The 12,572-nt window shown below is 39.0% G+C and overlaps 1 protein-coding gene across 1 annotated transcript in view; it reads right to left on the bottom strand.

The window, feature by feature from the left end:
• Window positions 1-2,992: 2,992 nt before the first annotated feature.
• The window catches only part of LOC135463867 (zinc metalloproteinase/disintegrin-like), a 29,991-nt gene continuing 20,411 nt past the window's right edge, over window positions 2,993-12,572 (bottom strand). The window contains exons 14-20 of the mRNA XM_064741323.1: window positions 12,461-12,512; window positions 11,298-11,450; window positions 10,461-10,583; window positions 9,696-9,818; window positions 7,388-7,510; window positions 5,248-5,370; window positions 2,993-4,266 (exon numbers count right to left, since the gene is read on the bottom strand). Coding sequence (XP_064597393.1) covers window positions 4,172-4,266; window positions 5,248-5,370; window positions 7,388-7,510; window positions 9,696-9,818; window positions 10,461-10,583; window positions 11,298-11,450; window positions 12,461-12,512 — 792 coding nt within the window. The 3' untranslated portion in view covers window positions 2,993-4,171. The remainder of the gene's footprint in view (window positions 4,267-5,247; window positions 5,371-7,387; window positions 7,511-9,695; window positions 9,819-10,460; window positions 10,584-11,297; window positions 11,451-12,460; window positions 12,513-12,572) is intronic.

Here is a 12,572-nt window from a genome sequence, read left to right as displayed (position 1 = left end):
TTCTTCAGTGGCTTGCCAAATGTTGGTGGTTTTTTCAAGACTCTCCAGTTTCTTTCACGCACAGCACTGATCATATTAGTTAATGTGTTTGTATATTAAATGATGACAATACAGCATTTTGGGTATTGGACAAGTGACATCTAATATATTGCAATTAAATTAAATGAAAATAATTTAAAAAATCACTGCATATTTGTTTTACGTAATTCTGCTTGAGCCATTAAACTAAGGGACGTGTAATTAGCTGTTACTTAAGCACGATCAGTTAGAATTAAACCCATATTCAGGTATATCGACAATATTTTACAGATTGCTTTTGCGTATTTGCAACTATCATAATGTCATGTCTCCTCTGGTTTGACTCTCTATGCTGTAGTCTTTTATATTACAGCTAATGGCAACAGTTGTCTATGGGTTCCTTTATCAACATGACATGTATTTTATAATCCTAAATGCCCGACAAAGGCGTATACCATTCGAAGACCATGAAGGGGCGTTCCAAGTAGATAATCCGTTACACTATTCAGAAAAACACCGACAACCACAAGTTTCCCTATGAATATAAGAGAAATAATTTATGATCAGTATGTAAAGTTGATAGCATGTATTAGAGGAGCAGTTATCAGTTTTTCTTGGGGACAGTCAATATTCTAGGTATGGCATCCAATTCAAATTTTTAAACTCGTATTCCGAGTTGATTTCTATTATTTTTTAGAGAAAAAGGGAGTAGGTGGGAGCTTAAGGATTAACCTCGTACTTAACAATTTTTGTCATACGAAGACAAAGGAATCTTTAGAGTGCATGTCATGTACCTCCTTGTTGCAGGACGGATTTTCACCGCCCTTTTATCTAGTGCTGCTCAACTGATACGACTTCCGAAGACAAGTAAACCACACCACCTGAGCCATTATACTGATACGGCCATCGAGATACTTGTTTAGCTGTTATTTGACATGGAACTCATTCACGGACTACGAATTTAAACTTTGATATGGAATTCATGCCTGGAATATTCGTTGTCTGCCCGGCATCATTGAAAACTGATGACCACTTCTCTCTTTTGTGTTACCGGCTTTATTTCTTATTTGTATAATTTCTTACATACCTTTGTCTTCGGGAGTTAGTGTTAAACGTTGTTGTGGAAATGGATATTGCGATTATCGACTTGGAACGCCCTTTACGGACTATGAATGGTATAGGAATGTCGGACTTGACGCTTATATTGCACTATTCCTTTAATGCTGAACGCCAAGAGAGGAAGTTACAACTTCTTCTTTTATGGTCTTAGGACTGACCCGATCCAGGATTGACCCTAGATCAACCGCCCACGAAGCGAATGCTCTAAAAAAAGAACCATCAGTGCCGGTTTTAAAAGAGAAAGCATGGGCGTTACAAGGTGGGTACAGGAGGTACATGATCTGTTTTGATTGGATCGTTTTATTTTCTTTCCAATTGTTTGGGGTTCACAAGTTTATCAGTGTTATTTTCAACATGGAATAACTGTCTACAGTGCAAATGTTATAATAGTTTGATAGTTAGGACTGTTTCGTTTGAACACATATCTCAGATTGCTACCGGTTACATGCATCCACGCCAATATAACACATTTATACCCGCCAAGAAGGGTAAGTGTATTTGTTGACAAATGCCATATAAATATGCTAAATCTATTTGATCAAGGGCCTGACAGTCACATCCAGACTCCGCGCTAATTCAGTATTCTGATCGAACTCGGATGAGGAACGGTAATGCCGAGATAAACTGTAATTCTGTGGTAAACGTAATAATGTAGTGGGAAACAATAATACAGGTGATTACAGGTGTGGTAAACGGTTACCTTGAAGAAAATGGTAATAATGCGGTAAACTATCATTATATGATAACAACATGATAAACAGTTATGACGTGTTAAGCGCACACTTTCCTTGAAAACCTTGTCGATATGGTTCATGTAAATGGTAATACCATTGATAAAAGATTGGAAGGGGTAAGATGGGAGTTGCTGAGGGAATGCGGACTATTCCACAGTCGAACATTGCGAAGATCGCCAAGAGGTGTTCCTTTTGAGTTATCTTAAATTATACGCAAACTTCCTGCCTTAAGATTACACCCAAAGGCAGTAGAGGTGGATCCAAACACTGGGCAGACAAGGGGTTGGATCCCAGATCAGTACATAACTTATAATGTGGACTCATGGAATTGCATCCGAAGTTAACACTTTATTTCTAACAATAACGAAATTAACCCTGACAGTTTCATCGATATTTTCACCGTGGAAAAAATAAACATCTCATGCCTGAACCCATGAAGCTCACCATTATTTAGGGTAGAGTTCATATGTCACATGTCGTCAGTATGTGAGTGAAATTTTCTAGGTACCAACAGCTAGTAACAGCAGGGAAGTAATATTCTGAAAATTAATGTAAATTACTAAAGGCTAAATGTTCAAGTGCACTTAAAGTGCTTTAATGCCGCCAAAACAACTCAGATCGGCTCTGCAGTAACTCCATGACACTGTGATCAGTTCGTGTCAATCTTCCGGCGACCTGCGGATTGTCGTGGGTTTCCTCCAGGCTCCGTCCGCTTTCTTTCAACCATAACGCTGTTCGTCGTCGTATACGTGAAATATTTAAGTACGGCGTAAAACAACTATCAAATAAGTAAATAAATATGTCTGCATACCCCTAAATGTGTTGCTAATGACATTTATCTACATATACTTATATCGCTATCATCGACCAATATTGACACTTGTCAGTTTATCGTAATCTCGATCAAATTTCCACCAAGACTGATGACCAGGCTCTATATCATACTGTGATATACACAAATATTGTATTGTTGTCAGCTGTCATATGGCATATGCCACGCTAATGCGGGAGTTAAGATGGCGTGTGCCATGCTAACATGGGAGTTCATATGGCATATGTCATGCTAACATGGGAATTCATATGGCAAATGCCGTGCTAACACGGGAGTTCATATGGCATGTGCCATGTTAATACGGGATTTCATATGGTATATGCCATGCTAACACGGGAGTTCATATGGCATATGCCATGCTAACACGGGAGTTCATATGGTATATGCCATGCTAACACGGGAGTTCATATGGCAAATGCCGTGCTAACACGGGATTTCATGTGGTATATGCCATGCTAACACGGGAGTTCATATGGTATATGCCATGCTAACACTGGAGTTCATATGGCATATGTCATGCTAACACGGGATTTCATATGGCATATACCATGCTAATTCAGGAGTTCATATGGCGTATGCCATGCTAATTCAGGACTTTCATATGGCATATGCCATGCTAACACGGGAGTTCGGAATTTCGACGTTATGACATCATGAGGCCACGAATAAGCAAAGGTGAGTAGTGCTTACACTAATGAAACCTGTCCATAATCGATTACTTTTATTTCTTAAAATATTTTTTTTAGAAGATTTACAAGGGAAATCATCTTTTATTTTATTATATGCCGGGCCCTTGTTAAAATGTACTGCCGAACATGCTGTGCTGCAAGGCAACGACATCACCGTGTAACTCCAAACTCCCGTATTGAATCTCGAGTTGATCCCACACGAAAACCAGATTCCGAGTGTCACAATTTTACAGTTGATCACTGTTCGCGAACTACATTTCCACTCCCCAAATCTCTGGGGTTTGAACGTGGCGCCGCAGAAAGATACTGAAATACATCGCTCTCTGTTCTCTTTCTGCACTGACACATTCGTTTCAGCTGACACAAGAATACAACCCTCGGGGTAAACACTAATGGGGATTCAAATACACACAGAAGTTTTTGACCGAACTCTTGCACATGTGTAAGTGAAAATTTCTTCAGTGCGTCTTCACACACGTCTGAAACAAATAAAATAAAAAAGCGAAGTGACTTCAAGGTTAGCTAAAAATGTTTAATATTCCACTGTGACCACCAGTCCATGTTGCGAAATATGTTACAAAAGTATTAAAGTCGTTAGCATTAATAGATATGAACAGAAGGATCTCCATCCGCGGCGATGTTTCTCATACATTAAAAAGGCTGCTATATAGTTGTTCAGTGGTTGTGTCTCTGTTGATTGCTGATCTATAGTAGATGTAGCCACTGTAATAGGGACCAACAAGACCGTCATTCGTTCAACTGGAGCTTTAACCTGTGACTTATTTGTTGCACATCCCACAACAATTCTTTATATACGAAGGTGACGTGCAGTCATTTACTTTGCAGCCAGTATACTTGTCCCCATACTCACAACCTGCGTTCAAAGAAAAGAAACAAATAAAACTGCAAATAATTATGAACAGGGGGCAGAGCAGAAAACAGACTTATAAGGCAATGAGCTGAACACGTTAAATAAGTTTATGTTAGGTAATTTAGTCAGATATTGCTGTGAGCATCTGTACTCAGCAATGGCCAAGTAAATTGAAACTTTCAGTGGATCATGTTTGTGAAGTGTTATAACGAATATCTGTTAAGCTATGGGAGTTTAATTTCTTTTATTTAAACATTTACATGAACAGATAGGATAAACAGATAACTGAGGTAAATTGACAAGAGGCCGTATTTCACCGGTTACTTTACTAATTTGCCAGCTATCACACTGTCCTCGCTCCTCTGGCCTTACTCTCTTTGTTGTACGTCTACAATTATATTGTATTCCTGCATATACCAGGATTCTGCTGGTGGACTAATCATCCCCGAGATCTCGCTCATTTGCGTTGTTTTAACGTGGTGATATGTTAAATGTGATGATAAGACAGCATTTTGAGTAATACTAGGTCAGTGGAGGACTACTTAATTGTAATTGGGGCCTCCGTGGCTCAGTCGGTTAGCGCGCTAGCGCAGCGTAATGACCCAGGAGCCTCTCACCAATGCGGTCGCTGTGAGTTCAAGTCCAGCTTATGCTGGCTTCCTCTCCGGCTGTAAGTGGGAAGGTCTGGCAGCAACCTGCGGATGGTCGTGGGTTTCCCCCGGGCTATGCCCGGTTTCCACCCACCATAATGCTGGCCGCCGTCGTATAAGTGAAATATTCTTGAGTACGGCGTAAAACACCAATCAAATAAATAAATAAATAAAACTTAATTGTAATTAATATCACTGCATATCTTTTTTACCTAATTGTTCTGTGTGACCATTTGTCAGTTATCACACTGTCGTCGCTGCTCTGGCTCTACTCTCTATGTGTATATTGTACACTAATATTCCTTCATGTTAAACACTCCAAACGTACACTTACCTGGGCGACCCGTTTTCTTTAACTCTGCACACGACTCACAGCATAAGTCTCTGTTGCTAGCTGTATAACAATGAGCCGATTTTATACCGCTGCATTTTGTAGACTTATCTCCAAACAGACATCCTGCAAAACAGAACACAAAAAAGCCAATCAGTGCACTACATCTTTTAAAAGTTCGACATTCTAGGCGTCATAAGACAAATTTGCATATTAATCGTCATGCCTAATAGACAATCAATAATCCCAAGGCCATCTACATGCGTGCCTCATTCCGATAAACCATGGTCATGGGGTGTATTTTTTTCCTAATCCATTGCTTGTTTTGTGCCGTACTAAAGGCTTCTTTCACTTACATGTGGAGAACAGCATTATGGTAGGAGGAAATGGGGCAGAACGTGCAGGAAACTCACGACCATCCGCAGGTATCTAGCAGACCCAAGACCATCTACATGCGAGTCTAATTCGGATTAACCCATGGTCATGGCGGTGTAAGGAGGCCCCCGTGGTCATCGTGGCCGAGCGTAACCTTTTCGTAACAGACACAGGAGCAACCCACCAATGCTGTGAGGTCGCTGTGAGTCCGGCTCATGCTTGCTTTCGTTTTTTTTGTGTGTTTTGTGTACTTGTTATTTGTTTGTAATGTCAACTGACATGGTCAGACACATATATTTTGTTTAAATATCTACATTCGTATCAAGCGGCATGTACCTTGATAAACTGAGAACAACTTAGGGGAACAAACTTTTAGTTTGATTTATTAGAGGATCGGCCCTGCAGGGCGACACCCTGTTGAAATTGTCAGGATTACTAATAATATTTTTTTACGGAAAACCGCCTGATCAAATTTATTACAACTTAAGAAGTTGCTTGCCTATGGTTTGAAGTGGTGAATATAAAAATGTGTCGCTCTGTGTCACATGACTAGGTGGTCACGTTAGACTTATATGAAAACCATTCTCTAGAAACACCGAACCAATTTATTACAAATTTGGCACACGCGACTATAGCTGGATGACTTAATTTATACATCTTAGTATGAACCCTTTCCATGAGTAAATCTGGCTTAGACTGGCTAATCAAATTATATGTAATTATACGTAATCGTCAAAAAGCTTTGCAAAATCAAACATGCGAGCATCGTGTAAGTGGTGATAAATCCCATTTATATGAAACGTGGGTATGTTTTAGGGTATGCTTAGGAATTGTGTGATGTAAATAAGGGGGCAAGCTGATCACGTGGTTTGGTGGCCATTTTTGGATTTTGTAAAATTTAGAATTTTTTTTTAAACTTTCTTTTCTCAAGAACTAATGCAACGATTGTTGTATAACTGCATTGTAGTCGAGCCCTAGTTGAATAAAGTTTGAGAAACGCGTGGAAATTCGTTTACATCTTTTAAAGCTCGCCATTTACAGAAAATATGACGTCACAGAAAGTTTTGATGAACTTTCCCACATGTGGCATACAAGGCCCAGTTGTTGGAAAGTGTTTTTGCTAATACTGGTATTAAGTCATATTTTAAGTTTAAAATTTTAGCCAAACTCAGCAGTCAACACAGTTATCCAAAGTCAGGGTATAACAGCACCGGTTTTAGTTCATATTTAATTTCGTTTTATGCAATTATTTTTACCTAAGTACAAAATTGTAGACATAGCTGTGTGTTTTTTTTTTATCACGCAAATGGCTACAGAAGTGTTGTACACTACACTGGTTTTAATTTTGCACGTCATGTGTTTCACAACTGGCGCCATTTTGTGGTCACTTCGAGAGCATATTCTATATGCAGATATATATGCAGGAAACTATTTATGAATGTTTTTTTTTCCTTTCCGGCCGTACGTGGGAAGGTCTACCAGCAACCTGCGGATTGTCGTGGGTTCCCCCCCCCCCGGAATCTGCCCGGTTTCCACCCACTATAATGCTGGCCGCCGTCGTATAACTGAAATATTCTTGAGTACGGCGTAAAACACCAATCAAATAAATAAATCAATCAATCAATCAATCAATAAATGTTTTTTCAAGTTAGACACTCTAAATGTATACGGGCGTACATGGGGAGGTCTGCGGCAACCTGGGGATGGTTGTGACGTAAAACAACAATCAAATAAATAATCAAATAAATAAATCTAAATGTATACATGCCTGGTTGATCCTTTCTTTTGAACTTTGCGCATGTCTCACAGCACAAGTCTTCGTTGCTAGGTGAGTAACACTGCGAAGGACGTATACCACTACAACTAGTAGATTTGTCTCCATACACGCAGCCTGGAAAAGAGTACAAGACAACATAATTATTTCACACCTGGCTTCTTCTTTTCTCACATTCACACAGCTAAAGGAAAGGGTGGACAAAATCCAGGGCTTTATATACTAGCACTACATTCTGAGGCAGACATACAGCGGCCACGAAAGGAAATTGAAAGTGGGAAGGGGAGTGGGGTGGCCGGGGGGGGGGGGGGGGGGGTCAACGATCACAGCATACTAGGGTCCAAGCTCCGCTGCACAAGATTGCCGTAGATGAGATCTCAGCCATTTTAAAATAAAAGGTTGATAGCCGTAAAAGTGACATTCTGTAAATGAAAGTTTTAAAGGCTACATTAGCACGTTAGGCGAGGGTGCCGTGGCCGTTTGCCTTTTCAAACAGCGCGCTTAGATTGCCATAGATACCTGAGCATACATTCAAAGTTGAGGCTCCGAAACTCGGACTTTAAAATACACAGGGGCGTAAAAGAGAAATGTTGAAATTCTTTAAAAAGAATAAACACTGGCTGCCCGGATGGCGATGGCAGTTCAAAAGTCTATGGGGAGTCCAGGGGCAATGTACGCCCTGGAAGCTCCGCGAGCCAAGATTGTCGTAGAGATGAGTTTTCAGCCATTCAAAGTTAATTGATGCCTCGAGACGTGAACATTGACAAAAATTTAAAAGATTATAAGTCAGTGCGCCGAGTGTAGGAGTCGTGGTCTCTGATGTAATATTGGGAATCTGACACGCATACAACAGCAACAGATGAACGTCTTTGACGATTTTTTTCACTGTGTAGAAGGGTTCGTAACAGAACCTAATTTGATCGACAGAAAATAATGAATTTCAAAACTCAACATAAATTTTAATACTTTTTTATTCCGCTTTATTTGTGAAAACCAAAATCTAGCTCTAAATTGTATAATAACCAAAGTTGTGTGTTTAGCCAGACATAGTTATAGAAAAAGAAGAATCTATCATGTATGTTCTCAATCTATTTGATTAAGAAACAATGAATTTTATCTGGTATTTGCATTTTAGTACAGTAAATGTGGGAGAAATGAAACTTTAGAATTTGGGGCTAGGGTGTATAAATTGCTTTTAATGCCAGATCAAAGTCTCCTCCGCACGTTAAAAAGTTTTGGGGGGAACAAACATACATGTATACTTGGTTCAGACACCGCTCACAAAGGAGTGCGATACCTTCGTTAAGGATTTTGTTTTTGCCGGCTTCAATTTAAAAGTCTATCCATATATATATCTGTAACTTGACAGAAAAATTTAGGCATGAATTTGGGCAAAATTTTAGGCCAAGAACCAAGTCTTGGAATTTTGGTGAAGACCTTGGTGGAGATCCGATCTACGAGTTTTTAACAAAGGTTGTTCACCATTGACATATTGGACAGAAATGCAATGCCCCTATGTCTCCTCTGTAGTGCGAAAACATTTAACTCCGGTGGAGGTTTGCGGACTTCCGGTCAAGAAGGGCCGTGGGCATTATTTTGTAATAATTATATTTCTCTCTTAGCATAATGGGATATTTATATAAATGCTTTATATATCTGAGTTTTAAATGATAGCCTGGTGAATAAGTGAATAGGCTCACTTGAAGGCACGGTCATTGGTAGGTCTGGACACTCATAATGCGTCATTCGTTTTGTTTACACCCAGGCCCAAATGTTAGCTACAACGTCAGCTGAAGTAGTTAGAGATGATATACCGCTTAAAGCTCATAGTCGTACATGGGTTCAATAATAACAGTGAAGTCGAGGGGGCATCAGCAATTAAATGTTTTTCACTTGATAATGATCTCGGCATGTGGAAAGAAAGCTTGTGAAACTCTTTACAATTACGTGGTGATGCCTCGACTTTATTATTATTCGTCAGATATTGTTTTAAAAATCTGCAATATTTAATGTGCAACTTTTATTTCGTTTTATCTACCGCGAAAACAAGCTTATAGTTTTTTGCCAGTTTCAATGTGGTCTGTAATTTGCCCGAAGTCAGTGATTTATCTCTCGTCCTCCGGTATCCTCCGCCCATGATACTGACTGCCATGATACACAAGTGAAAGATGCTTTGAAATTAGCGTTATATAATTAATAGTTTTAAGATTTTAACGTGTTTCACAATAGGAAAAAGTTTATCTTTAAGAGCAGGCGTATATTTTAATTTTTTAAAGTGAACAGTTGAAATGTTAAAATATACCTGTTTGGTTTCTCTTTTTGAACGTTGCGCAGGTCTCGCAGCAAATGCCTTCGTTCTTCGGAACGTAACAATGTGCAGGAGTTATGTTACTACAATCGGGGTCTTTGTCTCCAAACTGACACTCTATAAAAGACAAGAAAATTTAATCATTAAAACGAATGTTTTCAGTGTTTCTACATTTAACACTGGTACACTGTTAAACGTAAATGTTAAAATATCAGCATTTTCTAAGTGTTAACATGATACATGTTAAACGATGTACACGGCTTAAATGCAAAGTGGCCTAAACATCATGAAACGTAATTTTAGATAGACTTTGAACAATTTATAGCGGAACACAGTGCGTGAAAGACAAAAAGACAGTGTTAGATTACAATATTTTCTAAGCATTTTGATAAATGTTAAATTTTAAATTCCTAAATATTTAAAACCGACTAAATCATATATTATAATTGATTTCTCTCTACCACCACTGTTACAATGCTGAATTTAACAAACTGAATTGAGTTTTGCTGTGAAAAATGGGTACATTCATACTGACATCATGTCATAGTCATGGGTCGATACAGGCGACTTTTCTTTTAGTTCCATTATGAAAGATTGGACAAATGCGTAACAGTTAAGTAAAATTTTAGATGATTTTGTTTGTTTAATTGATGACGTAAAAATTATCGACACGATTCGTTTGTCAGCCGCATATTCTGAGATACAAATGCACCCCCGTCCAACGTGCTGTCAAGGTGAACATTCTAAATGTACAAATACCTGGTTGATTCGCTCTTTTCAACTTAGCGCAACTCTCACAGCAGAGATCTTCGTTTTTAGGTATATAACAAAGTGCAGCTGATATTTCACCACAACTTGAAGACTTGTCTCCAAACTGACAATCTTTAAAAGAAAGCAAGAAAGTCCATTTAGAGCATCACGTGTCTTCGCCGTAAAAACATATTGTAATTATGGCGATTTTAAACATATTGCTTTTTTATTTAACTCATCTTGTAGCCAGCAAGTTTGATCCTCAGCACAATCTCCCGTGCCTGACTGTATATGAGAGAATGATCAGACTCCTGCCGTTAAAATTACATGTACATTTTATTCTTGGCCATTACGCGTCTACGTGTACCTCGCCACAGCACAACGCCATATGGTGTCAGTAACTAAGGTGCCAGTCGACTGCTGCAAAGTGGAACCTAACTGAATCATGAATCATACGTCACTTAATTGCGTATACATTACTGAAACCTTGGTATCTCAGTGAAACCAGGTTATTAAATTTCCAGGTCTTTGTCTTCTAGGCCTATGAGCCTGTTTCACAAAGCTATAATTTTGAGGAGAAAATATTTAAAACCTTTTCATATAGTGAAAGTTTTGAACCATTTGTCTAAAGATAACGCTTACAAATTCCCCAAACATAACTTTTCAAATCGTATTTTTACTCAAGTGTACGAAGATTTTATTGATATCTCCTTAAAATTTCTTAAGATTAGGGCATTTCCTTGTGTGGAATAAGTTTAGGGCATTTCCTTGTGTGGAAAAAGTTTAGGACATTTCCTTGTGTGGAATAAGTTTAGGACACCTCCTTGAATAAATTAAAATACTAACTTGGTTGGTTTGTTTGTATCATTGGGCAAGATTCACAGCACTGTTGGTTAAAATGTTCCCGGTAGCAGAGGTCACTCCGAGACTGAATCATCTGTGTGCATGTCAAATTCAGCCGGTTGATTACACCCGGATATTCTTCAAGTGGGCAAGACGCTGTAGATATAAAACGAATATGCATTATTTAGTGTATTGTCGATTCCAACATTTCAGTCCTGCCTCACTAAAACATTGTGTTCAGGACACCTGGTACAAAGTCCTATCCAAGTCACAGTTTATGGACAACGAGTTTACCGGAATTCGGGCTGTGTCATTACCCTCCTCTGAGCTGCCAGCCTTAAAAGATTAGGTGTATGTGTGGCACAACCGGAGAGAAAATGCCACCAACGTGCCCTAATTATTATACATACCGTAAAGACATTTTATGTAAGAATTTGATGTGGGTTTAGTACAGCACTGACGGCTTTCAAGCGAATATAGCTCACGGCCTAAGTACATATTTCTTTATACCGACCAGTTACTTAGTTCAAACTACACAATACACAAAGTTTTAAAATTCGTTCATGTGTATTAGCCAATAACACACATCTACAACAGGGAATTTTGATAGCATGATATTTATCTGCATACTATCTTACACATCGGGCTAAAACTGGACTGGATACTTTGTTGTAGCACCGCTTCGGTGACCTAATAGTTTTAGAGCGTCTGGGCCAGGTCATACCAAAGACTTTAAAAAATCGCACTTGTTGCTGCCTCTCTTGGCGCTCAGCACTTGAAAGGCTAGAGCAAAGAAGCATGACTGGTTGGCCCTGTGTCAGTATAATGTCACTGGATGGGGTGTCACATATGGTGTCTTCGGTGGCGGCAGCACTTTGGCGGTATGGACTCGCCATCAAAAGAGGACACCGTACATGTGCACATACTTAATGACACCTCGTGGTCATCGGACTGAAAAAGTGTGACGTTAAACTCTAACCATACATACATACATACATACATACATACTTACTAACGTACATACTTTCTTTTCGTACAATGTGTACTCTGGACAATATCTCCACTAAAGGTTCAAAGGCAATATTTTTTTTCAAAATTCTATGAACAAAGTAGGCTATGTCGTCGAAAAATGCATACCATGTGGGAAGTTTCTAGAAGTAACTTACCTGAGACAGCTGGGGCATTGCTATTGTACACGCATGCGCCGTTGTCACACCACTGCAATATAAACACATATCCGCGACTTATATGATAGCTTATGCATGCACAACAGTAAAA

This window comes from Liolophura sinensis, chromosome 3, assembly GCF_032854445.1.
Source record: "Liolophura sinensis isolate JHLJ2023 chromosome 3, CUHK_Ljap_v2, whole genome shotgun sequence".
NCBI lineage: Eukaryota > Metazoa > Mollusca > Polyplacophora > Chitonida > Chitonidae > Liolophura > Liolophura sinensis.
This window is presented reverse-complemented; position numbering and strand designations above follow the sequence as displayed.